Below are 13200 nucleotides of genomic sequence, written 5' to 3'. Positions count from 1 at the left end.
TCTAATGAGATGTCACTCTCTGTAAAACCCAGATGGAGGTCCATTGAGATGTAGCTCTCTGTAAAACCCAGATGGAGGTCTATTGAGATGTCGCTCTCTGTAAAACCCAGATGGAGGTCTAGTCTATTGAGATGTCGCTCTCTGTAAAACCCAGATGGAGGTCTAATGAGATGTAGCTCTCTGTAAAACCCAGATGGAGGTCTATTGAGATGTCGCTCTCTGTAAAACCCAGATGGAGATCTATTGAGATGTAGCTCTCTGTAAAACCCAGATGGAGGTCTAGTCTAATGAGATGTAGCTCTCTGTAAAACCCAGATGGAGGTCTATTGAGATGTAGCTCTCTGTAAAACCCAGATGGAGGTCTAATGAGATGTAGCTCTCTGTAAAACCCAGATGGAGGTCTATTGAGATGTAGCTCTCTGTAAAACCCAGATGGAGGTCTAATGAGATGTAGCTCTCTGTAAAACCCAGATGGAGGTCTAATGAGATGTAGCTCTCTGTAAAACCCAGATGGAGGTCTATTGAGATGTAGCTCTCTGTAAAACCCAGATGGAGGTCTATTGAGATGTCGCTCTCTGTAAAACCCAGATGGAGGTCTAGTCTAATGAGATGTAGCTCTCTGTAAAACCCAGATGGAGGTCTATTGAGATGTAGCTCTCTGTAAAACCCAGATGGAGGTCTAGTCTAATGAGATGTAGCTCTCTGTAAAACCCAGATGGAGATCTTATGAGATGTAGCTCTCTGTAAAACCCAGATGGAGGTCTATTGAGATGTAGCTCTCTGTAAAACCCAGATGGTCTATTGAGATGTCGCTCTCTGTAAAACCCAGATGGAGGTCTAATGAGATGTAGCTCTCTGTAAAACCCAGATGGAGGTCTATTGAGATGTAGCTCTCTGTAAAACCCAGATGGAGGTCTAGTCTAATGAGATGTAGCTCTCTGTAAAACCCAGATGGAGGTCAATTGAGATTAAAATGTTTGTGAAAAATATATTTTTGGGGAATCAAAATTACCCGTGCTTGAGTTTCTTTTCTACTCAGGAGAATGAGAGGGACAGACAGAGACAGAGACACCTCTAAAGGGATTTGATGTGTCTGTGACACTGTCCAGGAAACTTGGCATGGCTAACGTTAATACTGTCAACTGAGGCACTAACATGGCAATGATAATCATAACAAATGTGGTTAAAGCTATGAGAGGACAACGTGACATCAACATTGTTATGATAAATTGTGACCAGTGTGAATCTTGTTCCTCTATTATTTTGATGTATTTATATGATTGTCTTACCCAGGTAAGTTATATGGAACACATTCTCTTTTCAAATAAACAAACTGACTTCTGTGATACAAACACCTAGAGGATCCAAAAAGGGTAGGATCGAAGAAGACAGAATAGCAGAAGGAGGAAAGGACAGAATAGCAGAAGAAGAAGAAGAAGAGGACATAATAGCAGAAGAAGAAGACAGAATAGCAGAAGAAGAAGAAGAGGACAGAATAGCAGAAGAAGAAGAAGAGGACAGAATAGCAGAAGAAGAAGAAGACAGAATAGCAGAAGGAGGAGAGGACAGAATAGCAGAAGGAGGAGAGGACAGAATAGCAGAAGAAGAAGAGGACAGAATAGCAGAAGAAGAAGAGGACAGAATAGCAGAAGAAGAAGACGACGACAGAATAGCAGAAGAAGAAGACGACGACAGAATAGCAGAAGAAGAAGACGACGACAGAATAGCAGAAGAAGAAGACGACGACAGAATAGCAGAAGAAGAAGACGACGACAGAATAGCAGAAGGAGGAGAAGAGGACAGAATAGCAGAAGGAGGAGAAGAGGACAGAATAGCAGAAGGAGGAGAAGAGGACAGAATAGCAGAAGAAGAAGAAGAAGAAGAAGACAGAATAGCAGAAGAAGACAGAATAGCAGAAGAAGAAGAGGACAGAATAGCAGAAGGAGGAGAGGACAGAATAGCAGAAGGAGGAGAGGACAGAATAGCAGAAGGAGGAGAGGACAGAATAGCAGAAGAAGAAGAGGACAGAATAGCAGAAGAAGAAGAGGACAGAATAGCAGAAGAAGAAGAGGACAGAATAGCAGAAGAAGAAGAGGACAGAATAGCAGAAGAAGAAGAGGACAGAATAGCAGAAGGAGGAGAGGACAGAATAGCAGAAGAAGAAGAGGACAGAATAGCAGAAGGAGGAGAGGACAGAATAGCAGAAGAAGAAGAGGACAGAATAGAGGGAGGAGAGGACAGAATAGCAGAAGAAGAAGAGGACAGAATAGCAGAAAAAGAAGAGGACAGAATAGCAGAAGAAGAAGAGGACAGAATAGCAGAAGAAGAAGAGGAAAGAATAGCAGAAGGAGAAGAGGACAGAATAGCAGAAGGAGAAGAGGACAGAATAGCAGAAGGAGAAGAGGACAGAATAGCAGAAGGAGGAGAGGACAGAATAGCAGAAGAAGAAGAGGACAGAATAGCAAAAGAAGAGGACAGAATAGCAGAAGAAGAGGACAGAATAGCAGAAGAAGAGGACAGAATAGCAGAAGGAGGAGAGGACAGAATAGCAGAAGGAGGAGAGGACAGAATAGCAGAAGGAGGAGAGGACAGAATAGCAGAAGAAGAAAAGGACAGAATAGCAGAAGGAGGAGAGGACAGAATAGCAGAAGGAGGAGAGGACAGAATAGCAGAAGGAGGAGAGGACAGAATAGCAGAAGGAGGAGAGGACAGAATAGCAGAAGAAGAAGACGACAGAATAGCAGAAGAAGAAGACGACGACAGAATAGCAGAAGAAGAAGACGACGACAGAATAGCAGAAGAAAATGACAGAATAGCAGAAGAAAAGGACAGAATAGCAGAAGCAGAGGACAGAATAGCAGAAGAAAAGGACAGAATAGCAGAAGGAGGAGAGGACATAATAGCAGAAGAAGGAGAGGACAGAATAGCAGAAGAAGAAGAGGACAGAATAGCAGAAGAAGAAGAGGACAGAATAGCAGAAGAAGAGGACAGAATAGCAGAAGGAGGAGAGGACAGAATAGCAGAAGAAGACAGAATAGCAGAAGAAAAGGACAGAATAGCAGAAGAAAAGGACAGAATAGCAGAAGAAGAGGACAGAATAGCAGAAGGAGGAGAGGACAGAATAGCAGAAGGAGGAGAGGACAGAATAGCAGAAGAAGAAGAGGACAGAATAGCAGAAGAAAAGGACAGAATAGCAGAAGAAAAGGACAGAATAGCAGAAGAAAAGGACAGAATAGCAGAAGCAGAGGACAGAATAGCAGAAGAAAAGGACAGAATAGCAGAAGAAGAGGACAGAATAGCAGAAGAAGAGGACAGAATAGCAGGAGGAGGAGAGGACAGAATAGCAGAAGAAGAAGAAGAAGAGGACAGAATAGCAGAAGAAGAAGAGGACAGAATAGCAGAAGAAGAAGAGGACAGAATAGCAGAAGAAGAAGAGGACAGAATAGCAGAAGAAGAAGACGACGACAGAATAGCAGAAGAAGAAGACGACGACAGAATAGCAGAAGAAGAAGACGACGACAGAATAGCAGAAGAAGAAGACGACGACAGAATAGCAGAAGGAGGAGAAGAGGACAGAATAGCAGAAGGAGGAGAAGAGGACAGAATAGCAGAAGAAGAGGACAGAATAGCAGAAGGAGGAGAGGACAGAATAGCAGAAGGAGGAGAGGACAGAATAGCAGAAGGAGGAGAGGACAGAATAGCAGAAGAAGAAAAGGACAGAATAGCAGAAGGAGGAGAGGACAGAATAGCAGAAGGAGGAGAGGACAGAATAGCAGAAGGAGGAGAGGACAGAATAGCAGAAGGAGGAGAGGACAGAATAGCAGAAGAAGAAGACGACAGAATAGCAGAAGAAGAAGACGACGACAGAATAGCAGAAGAAGAAGACGACGACAGAATAGCAGAAGAAAATGACAGAATAGCAGAAGAAAAGGACAGAATAGCAGAAGCAGAGGACAGAATAGCAGAAGAAAAGGACAGAATAGCAGAAGGAGGAGAGGACATAATAGCAGAAGAAGGAGAGGACAGAATAGCAGAAGAAGAAGAGGACAGAATAGCAGAAGAAGAAGAGGACAGAATAGCAGAAGAAGAGGACAGAATAGCAGAAGGAGGAGAGGACAGAATAGCAGAAGAAGACAGAATAGCAGAAGAAAAGGACAGAATAGCAGAAGAAAAGGACAGAATAGCAGAAGAAGAGGACAGAATAGCAGAAGGAGGAGAGGACAGAATAGCAGAAGGAGGAGAGGACAGAATAGCAGAAGAAGAAGAGGACAGAATAGCAGAAGAAAAGGACAGAATAGCAGAAGAAAAGGACAGAATAGCAGAAGAAAAGGACAGAATAGCAGAAGCAGAGGACAGAATAGCAGAAGAAAAGGACAGAATAGCAGAAGAAGAGGACAGAATAGCAGAAGAAGAGGACAGAATAGCAGGAGGAGGAGAGGACAGAATAGCAGAAGAAGAAGAAGAAGAGGACAGAATAGCAGAAGAAGAAGAGGACAGAATAGCAGAAGAAGAAGAGGACAGAATAGCAGAAGAAGAAGAGGACAGAATAGCAGAAGAAGAAGACGACGACAGAATAGCAGAAGAAGAAGACGACGACAGAATAGCAGAAGAAGAAGACGACGACAGAATAGCAGAAGGAGGAGAAGAGGACAGAATAGCAGAAGGAGGAGAAGAGGACAGAATAGCAGAAGGAGGAGAAGAGGACAGAATAGCAGAAGAAGAAGAAGAAGAATAGCAGAAGAAGAAGAAGACAGAATAGCAGAAGAAGAAGAGGACAGAATAGCAGAAGGAGGAGAGGACAGAATAGCAGAAGGAGGAGAGGACAGAATAGCAGAAGGAGGAGAGGACAGAATAGCAGAAGGAGGAGAGGACAGAATAGCAGAAGGAGGAGAGGACAGAATAGCAGAAGGAGGAGAGGACAGAATAGCAGAAGAAGAAGAGGACAGAATAGCAGAAGAAGAAGAGGACAGAATAGCAGAAGAAGAAGAGGACAGAATAGCAGAAGAAGAAGAGGACAAAATAGCAGAAGAAGAAGAGGACAGAATAGCAGAAGGAGGAGAGGACAGAATAGCAGAAGAAGAAGAGGACAGAATAGCAGAAGGAAGAGAGGACAGAATAGCAGAAGAAGAAGAGGACAGAATAGCAGAAAAAGAAGAGGACAGAATAGCAGAAGAAGAAGAGGACAGAATAGCAGAAGAAGAAGAGGACAGAATAGCAGAAGGAGAAGAGGACAGAATAGCAGAAGGAGAAGAGGACAGAATAGCAGAAGAAGAAGAGGACAGAATAGCAGAAGAAAAGGACAGAATAGCAGAAGAAAAGGACAGAATAGCAGAAGAAAAGGACAGAATAGCAGAAGCAGAGGACAGAATAGCAGAAGAAAAGGACAGAATAGCAGAAGAAGAGGACAGAATAGCAGAAGAAGAGGACAGAATAGCAGGAGGAGGAGAGGACAGAATAGCAGAAGAAGAAGAAGAAGAGGACAGAATAGCAGAAGAAGAAGAGGACAGAATAGCAGAAGAAGAAGAGGACAGAATAGCAGAAGAAGAAGAGGACAGAATAGCAGAAGAAGAAGACGACGACAGAATAGCAGAAGAAGAAGACGACGACAGAATAGCAGAAGAAGAAGACGACGACAGAATAGCAGAAGAAGAAGACGACGACAGAATAGCAGAAGGAGGAGAAGAGGACAGAATAGCAGAAGGAGGAGAAGAGGACAGAATAGCAGAAGAAGAAGAAGAAGAATAGCAGAAGAAGAAGAAGACAGAATAGCAGAAGAAGAAGAGGACAGAATAGCAGAAGGAGGAGAGGACAGAATAGCAGAAGGAGGAGAGGACAGAATAGCAGAAGGAGGAGAGGACAGAATAGCAGAAGGAGGAGAGGACAGAATAGCAGAAGGAGGAGAGGACAGAATAGCAGAAGGAGGAGAGGACAGAATAGCAGAAGAAGAAGAGGACAGAATAGCAGAAGAAGAAGAGGACAGAATAGCAGAAGAAGAAGAGGACAGAATAGCAGAAGAAGAAGAGGACAAAATAGCAGAAGAAGAAGAGGACAGAATAGCAGAAGGAGGAGAGGACAGAATAGCAGAAGAAGAAGAGGACAGAATAGCAGAAGGAAGAGAGGACAGAATAGCAGAAGAAGAAGAGGACAGAATAGCAGAAAAAGAAGAGGACAGAATAGCAGAAGAAGAAGAGGACAGAATAGCAGAAGAAGAAGAGGACAGAATAGCAGAAGGAGAAGAGGACAGAATAGCAGAAGGAGAAGAGGACAGAATAGCAGAAGGAGGAGAGGACAGAATAGCAAAAGAAGAGGACAGAATAGCAGAAGAAGAGGACAGAATAGCAGAAGGAGGAGAGGACAGAATAGCAGAAGGAGGAGAGGACAGAATAGCAGAAGGAGGAGAGGACAGAATAGCAGAAGGAGGAGAGGACAGAATAGCAGAAGGAGGAGAGGACAGAATAGCAGAAGGAGGAGAGGACAGAATAGCAGAAGGAGGAGAGGACAGAATAGCAGAAGGAGGAGAGGACAGAATAGCAGAAGGAGGAGAGGACAGAATAGCAGAAGGAGGAGAGGACAGAATAGCAGAAGGAGGAGAGGACAGAATAGCAGAAGGAGGAGAGGACAGAATAGCAGAAGAAGAAGACGACGACAGAATAGCAGAAGGAGGAGAGGACAGAATAGCAGAAGAAGAGGACAGAATAGCAGAAGGATGAGAGGACAGAATAGCAGAAGAAGAAGAGGACAGAATAGCAGAAGAAGAAGAGGACAGAATAGCAGAAGAAGAAGAGGACAGAATAGCAGAAAAAGAGGACAGAATAGCAGAAGAAGAGGACAGAATAGCAGAAGAAGAGGACAGAATAGCAGAAGAAGAGGACAGAATAGCAGAAGAAGAGGACAGAATAGCAGAAGAAGAGGACAGAATAGCAGAAGAAGAGGACAGAATAGCAGAAGAAGAGGACAGAATAGCAGAAGAAGAGGACAGAATAGCAGAAGAAGAGGACAGAATAGCAGAAGAAGAGGACAGAATAGCAAAAGGAGGAGAGGACAGAATAGCAGAAGAAGACAGAATAGCAGAAGAAAAGGACAGAATAGCAGAAGAAAAGGACAGAATATCAGAAGAAAATGACAGAATAGCAGAAGAAGAAGAGGACAGAATAGCAGAAGGAGGAGAGGACAGAATAGCAGAAGGAGGAGAGGACAGAATAGCAGAAGAAGAAGAGGACAGAATAGCAGAAGAAGAGGACAGAATAGCAGAAGAAGAGGACAGAATAGCAGAAGGAGGAGAGGACAGAATAGCAGAAGAAGACAGAATAGCAGAAGAAAAGGACAGAATAGCAGAAGAAAAGGACAGAATAGCAGAAGAAAAGGACAGAATAGCAGAAGCAGAGGACAGAATAGCAGAAGAAAAGGACAGAATAGCAGAAGAAGAGGACAGAATAGCAGAAGGAGGAGAGGACAGAATAGCAGAAGAAGAAGAGGACAGAATAGCAGAAGAAGAAGAGGACAGAATAGCAGAAGAAGAGGACAGAATAGCAGAATAAGAGGACAGAATAGCAGAAGGAGGAGAGGACAGAATAGCAGAAGAAGACAGAATAGCAGAAGAAAAGGACAGAATAGCAGAAGAAAAGGACAGAATAGCAGAAGGAGGAGAGGACAGAATAGCAGAAGAAGACAGAATAGCAGAAGGAGGAGAGGACAGAATAGCAGAAGAAGACAGAATAGCAGAAGAAAAGGACAGAATAGCAGAAGAAAAGGACAGAATAGCAGAAGAAGAAGAGGACAGAATAGCAGAAGGAGGAGAGGACAGAATAGCAGAAGAAGAAGAGGATGACAGAATAGCAGAAGGAGGAGAGGACAGAATAGCAGAAGGAGGAGAGGACAGAATAGCAGAAGAAAAAGAGGACAGAATAGCAGAAGAAAAAGAGGACAGAATAGCAGAAGAAAAAGAGGACAGAATAGCAGAAGAAGAGGACAGAATAGCAGAAGGAGAGGACAGAATAGCAGAAGGAGAGGACAGAATAGCAGAAGGAGAGGACAGAATAGCAGAAGGAGAGGACAGAATAGCAGAAGGAGAGGACAGAATAGCAGAAGGAGAGGACAGAATAGCAGAAGAAGAGGACAGAATATCAGAAGGAGAGGACAGAATAGCAGAAGGAGAGGACAGAATAGCAGAAGGAGAGGACAGAATAGCAGAAGAAGAGGACAGAATAGCAGAAGAAGAGGACAGAATAGCAGAAGAAAAGGACAGAATAGCAGAAGAAAAGGACAGAATAGCAGAAGAAGAGGACAGAATAGCAGAAGGAGGAGAGGACAGAATAGCAGAAGGAGGAGAGGACAGAATAGCAGAAGGAGGAGAGGACAGAATAGCAGAAGGAGGAGAGGACAGAATAGCAGAAGGAGGAGAGGACAGAATAGCAGAAGGAGAGGACAGAATAGCAGAAGGAGAGGACAGAATAGCAGAAGGAGAGGACAGAATAGCAGAAGGAGAGGACAGAATAGCAGAAGGAGAGGACAGAATAGCAGAAGGAGAAAACAGAATAGCAGAAGAAGACAGAATAGCAGAAGAAGACAGAATAGCAGAAGAAGACAGAATAGCAGAAGACAGAATAGCAGAAGAAAAGGACAGAATAGCAGAAGAAGAAGAGGACAGAATAGCAGAAGAAGAGGACAGAATAGCAGAAGAAGAGGACAGAATAGCAGAAGGAGGAGAGGACAGAATAGCAGAAGGAGGAGAGGACAGAATAGCAGGAGGAGAGGACAGAATAGCAGAAGAAGAGGACAGAATAGCAGAAGAAGAGGACAGAATAGCAGAAGAAGAGGACAGAATAGCAGAAGAAGAGGACAGAATAGCAGAAGAAGAGGACAGAATAGCAGAAGAAGAGGACAGAATAGCAGAAGAAGAGGACAGAATAGCAGAAGAGGACAGAATAGCAGAAGAAGAGGACAGAATAGCAGAAGAAGAGGACAGAATAGCAGAAGAAGAGGACAGAATAGCAGAAGAAGAGGACAGAATAGCAGAAGGAGGACAGAATAGCAGAAGGAGGAGAGGACAGAATAGCAGAAGAAGACAGAATAGCAGAAGAAGACAGAATAGCAGAAGAAAAGGACAGAATAGCAGAAGAAAAGGACAGAATAGCAGAAGAAAAGGACAGAATAGCAGAAGAAGAAGAGGACAGAATAGCAGAAGGAGGAGAGGACAGAATAGCAGAAGAAAAGAGTGTCATCATCACCTGTTCTTGTTAGGTATGATGCCTCTCTCCACTTCCTGGTGGTTCTTCCCGATGCGGATGGCCAGCCAGGATCCCAGCTTGCCGTTGTACAGGGTGTCCACCACTCTGAACACCTCTCCCTTGTTGAAGCTCAGGCCGTACGGAGACTCCTTCTCATACTCAAAGTGGGTCCGGATGTAGAACGAGTCACCCACATCAGACTCCACGATTCGCCGGTACACTGGAGCCAAACACAGACAGAGTCAGAGGGAGAAGTCCAATACATATACATCTCTGGTAGTAGCTCAACCGGTCCCAATTCACTTCCCTTACCCTAATATACTGGGATTGCAGATCTGTAAAGTGGAAGCAATATGGTGGAAGCTTCACCCCTAAACTGATCATACCTATCCAGACCCTTCAGAGTGGGGGGAAGGGGGTAGTGAGTGAATGGAACCAGCTCAGTTTATTTCCATCCAGTTTCCTCTCGTCCTCCTGCACTCACCATCCTTCTTCTTCTGGGCCAGGATGGTGACCTCTTCACCTTTAGGGAGGTCAAGGAGGAACAGCACCGCCTCCTCTCGGATTATATTAGCAAAATCCACATTATTAACCTGGAAAAACAGGGAGCTGTACGGTTATTCTTTTCATATGTTTAACGTTTCTTTGTGGACATATGTATCAAACAGATGAAGAGGAAGTAGGTAGTTTCAATGTGTTGTTGTTGTTGTTGTTGTAGAATCTATATCCTGTTGACTATGTATCCTTGGAAACCATCGTGGACATCTAAAAAGTGTTGGATAAGTGTTCACTCGTGACCTGGGAAAAGGTTATGGGTTCAATCCCCCCCCAGGGATCACATACACTTACTAAATGTAAACACTGACAGAACTGACATATATTACACACGTCAGCTGTGGTTAATAGTGCCGATGGCCTACATGTCTAAACGTTTACACAACATTAGCGTTTTAAAAAGAGATTCTCCGGTACTTTGTATACTTTTTAGCCAGTAGTTCTGAAAGTAGCGCTCACGAGCCAAAAGCGGTCCCCGAAAATGGCGTACTACGTCACATCACGTGCACCATGTCATTTCTCTCTCTCCCAAGCTGAAGCTCATTGGTGGAAATCTAATTACTAGGGGGCTGTCTAATTGAGGTAAGACAGTAATTCTGATCATAGATGATGCATGCATGAACTACACATTGACACACCCAGCCCAAAACGAGATGTTTAAAAAAATACTTAGCAGTTGCCAAAGTTCTGGAGCATGTCTTTAAAAGAGTGCTGATGGTCTGCACCTCTAAAATGTTTACATAACATCCTTTAGCGTCACCCCCGGTGACTACAACCCTGACAGAGTTTTACTGCACTCTAAACTAAAATCCACACCATTACTAAGACCCACGCATTACACATTTACGCTCGCAGAGAGACGAGGAGGAGGCGGAGTGTAAACAGAAAAAGATACACAGCTCGGAGGGAGGAAGAGAAATGGGGCAAACAGAGAAAGAAAGGAAAACAGTTTTTGTAGTGATGCCCGTTGCTAGGAGACAGACTCCAAAAGGAGCAGGAATCTTGGAGCAGCCGGATTTAAAACCATTAATAAATCACAGAAGAGAAGCTTTTTGGATATGGGCCCTGGTCACAACTAGTGCACTATGTAGAGAATAGGCTGTCATTTGGGACGCAGACTTTGAGATACAAACCAAGGCCCTGTGAAAACACGGCTACCGTTACAGACACTGTTAACCAAGTTGTAAAAAACAGGCACAAACACTGAATAGAGTGTAGCATCTTGTTGTTGTTGTTTAGGTGGCCATTTTACTGTGGTATTCCCTGTAGCATCTTGTCGTTTAGACGGCCATTTTACTGTGGTATTCCCTGTAGCATCTTGTTGTTTAGGTGGCCATTTTACTGTGGTATTCCCTGTAGCATCTTGTTGTTTAGGTGGCCATTTTACTGTGGTATCCTCTGTAGCATCTTGTTGTTGTTGTTTAGGCGGCCATTTTACTGTGGTATCCTCTGTAGCATCTTGTTGTTGTTGTTTAGGTGGCCATTTTACTGTGGTATTCCCTGTAGCATCTTGTTGTTTAGGTGGCCATTTTACTGTGGTATCCTCTGTAGCATCTTGTTGTTTAGGTGGCCATTTTACTGTGGTATTCCCTGTAGCATCTTGTTGTTGTTGTTTAGGCGGCCATTTTACTGTGGTATCCTCTGTAGCATCTTGTTGTTGTTGTTTAGGTGGCCATTTTACTGTGGTATTCCCTGTAGCATCTTGTTGTTGTTGTTTAGGCGGCCATTTTACTGTGGTATCCTCTGTAGCATCTTGTTGTTGTTTAGGCGGTCATTTTACTGTGGTATCCCCTGTAGCATCTTGTTGTTGTCTAGGCGGCAATTTTACTGTGGTACTCCCTGCAGCATCTTGGGGTTTAGGCGGCCATTTTACTGTGTTAACACATATTTGCTAGTATATGCAACATCACCCTTCTTCAATTCCAGTGGCAACTAAAATGTGATTTCTGTGCAATGAAATTCCGCAGCTGCTAGAATTGATTAAATTTGTGTAGGCATTCACTTACACGTTAGGCTACACAGCATGTCATTTTGATGAGGATAATTTTAACACAGCAAACGATTTTATCCTATGCAATTTACAGTACAGTGAGTGCATACATTGTGGATGTGATCCCTGTGGAAATTGAACCGACAACCTTAGTGTTGCTGTAGTGAGTGTGTAGTTGCTGCTGTATCGTGTCTCACCCTGAGAATTTGGTCCCCCTCCTCCAGACCCTCCTTAGCTGCAGGGCTATCCTCCAGGACTCCGGCTACAAAGATGCCCACATCGTTCCCCCCTGCCAGCCTCAGACCCACACTCTCCCCCTTCTTAAACTTCACCAGCTTCATACTCGGCCTAGGGAGTGAATACACAGGGTTAGATAGGGAGAGAGGAGACGGGGTGGAATGGGGAGAGAGGAGACGGGGTGGAATGGGGAGAGAGGAGACGGGGTGGAATGGGGAGAGAGGAGACGGGGTGGAATGGGGAGAGAGGAGACATGGTGGAATGGGGAGAGAGGAGACGGGGTGTGATGGGGAGAGAGGAGACATGGTGGAATGGGGAGAGAGGAGACGGGGTGGGATGGGGAGAGAGGAGAGGGGGTGGGGAGAGAGGAGACGGGGTGGGGAGAGAGGAGACGGGGTGGGGAGAGAGGAGACGGGGTGGGATGGGGAGAGAGGAGACGGGGTGGGATGGGGAGAGAGGAGACGGGGTGGGATGGGGAGAGAGGAGACGGGGTGGAATGGGGAGAGAGGAGACGGGGTGGAATGGGGAGAGAGGAGACGGGGTGGGATGGGGAGAGAGGAGACGGGGTGGGATGGGGAGAGAGGAGACGGGGTGGGATGGGGAGAGAGGAGACGGGGTGGGATGGGGAGAGAGGAGACGGGGTGGGATGGGGAGAGAGGAGACGGGGTGGGATGGGGAGAGAGGAGACGGGGTGGGATGGGGAGAGAGGAGACGGGGTGGGATGGGGAGAGAGGAGACGGGGTGGGATGGGGAGAGAGGAGACGGGGTGGGATGGGGAGAGAGGAGACGGGGTGGGATGGGGAGAGAGGAGACGGGGTGGGATGGGGAGAGAGGAGACGGGGTGGGATGGGGAGAGAGGAGACGGGGTGGAATGGGGAGAGAGGAGACGGGGTGGAATGGGGAGAGAGGAGACGGGGTGGGATGGGGAGAGAGGAGACGGGGTGGAATGGGGAGAGAGGAGACGGGGTGGAATGGGGAGAGAGGAGACGGGGTGGAATGGGGAGAGAGGAGACGGGGTGGGAATGGGGAGAGAGGAGACGGGGTGGGATGGGGAGAGAGGAGACGGGGTGGGATGGGGAGAGAGGAGACGGGGTGGGATGGGGAGAGAGGAGACGGGGTGGGATGGGGAGAGAGGAGACGGGGTGGGATGGGGAGAGAGGAGACGGGGTGGGATGGGGAGAGAGGAGACGG

The 13200-nt window shown here is 45.7% G+C and overlaps 1 protein-coding gene across 1 annotated transcript in view; it reads right to left on the bottom strand.

Annotated features, from left to right (window-relative positions):
* The window catches only part of tjp1b (tight junction protein 1b), a 70970-nt gene that overhangs the window by 31774 nt on the left and 25996 nt on the right, over positions 1-13200 (bottom strand). The window contains exons 10-12 of the mRNA XM_038998565.1: positions 11970-12120; positions 9712-9820; positions 9228-9447 (exon numbers count right to left, since the gene is read on the bottom strand). Coding sequence (XP_038854493.1) covers positions 9228-9447; positions 9712-9820; positions 11970-12120 — 480 coding nt within the window. The remainder of the gene's footprint in view (positions 1-9227; positions 9448-9711; positions 9821-11969; positions 12121-13200) is intronic.

This window comes from Salvelinus namaycush, chromosome 8, assembly GCF_016432855.1.
Source record: "Salvelinus namaycush isolate Seneca chromosome 8, SaNama_1.0, whole genome shotgun sequence".
NCBI classification, from domain to species: Eukaryota; Metazoa; Chordata; class Actinopteri; order Salmoniformes; family Salmonidae; genus Salvelinus; species Salvelinus namaycush.
Note: the sequence above shows the minus strand (reverse complement) of the source record. Positions and strands in the feature narration are given on the sequence as shown.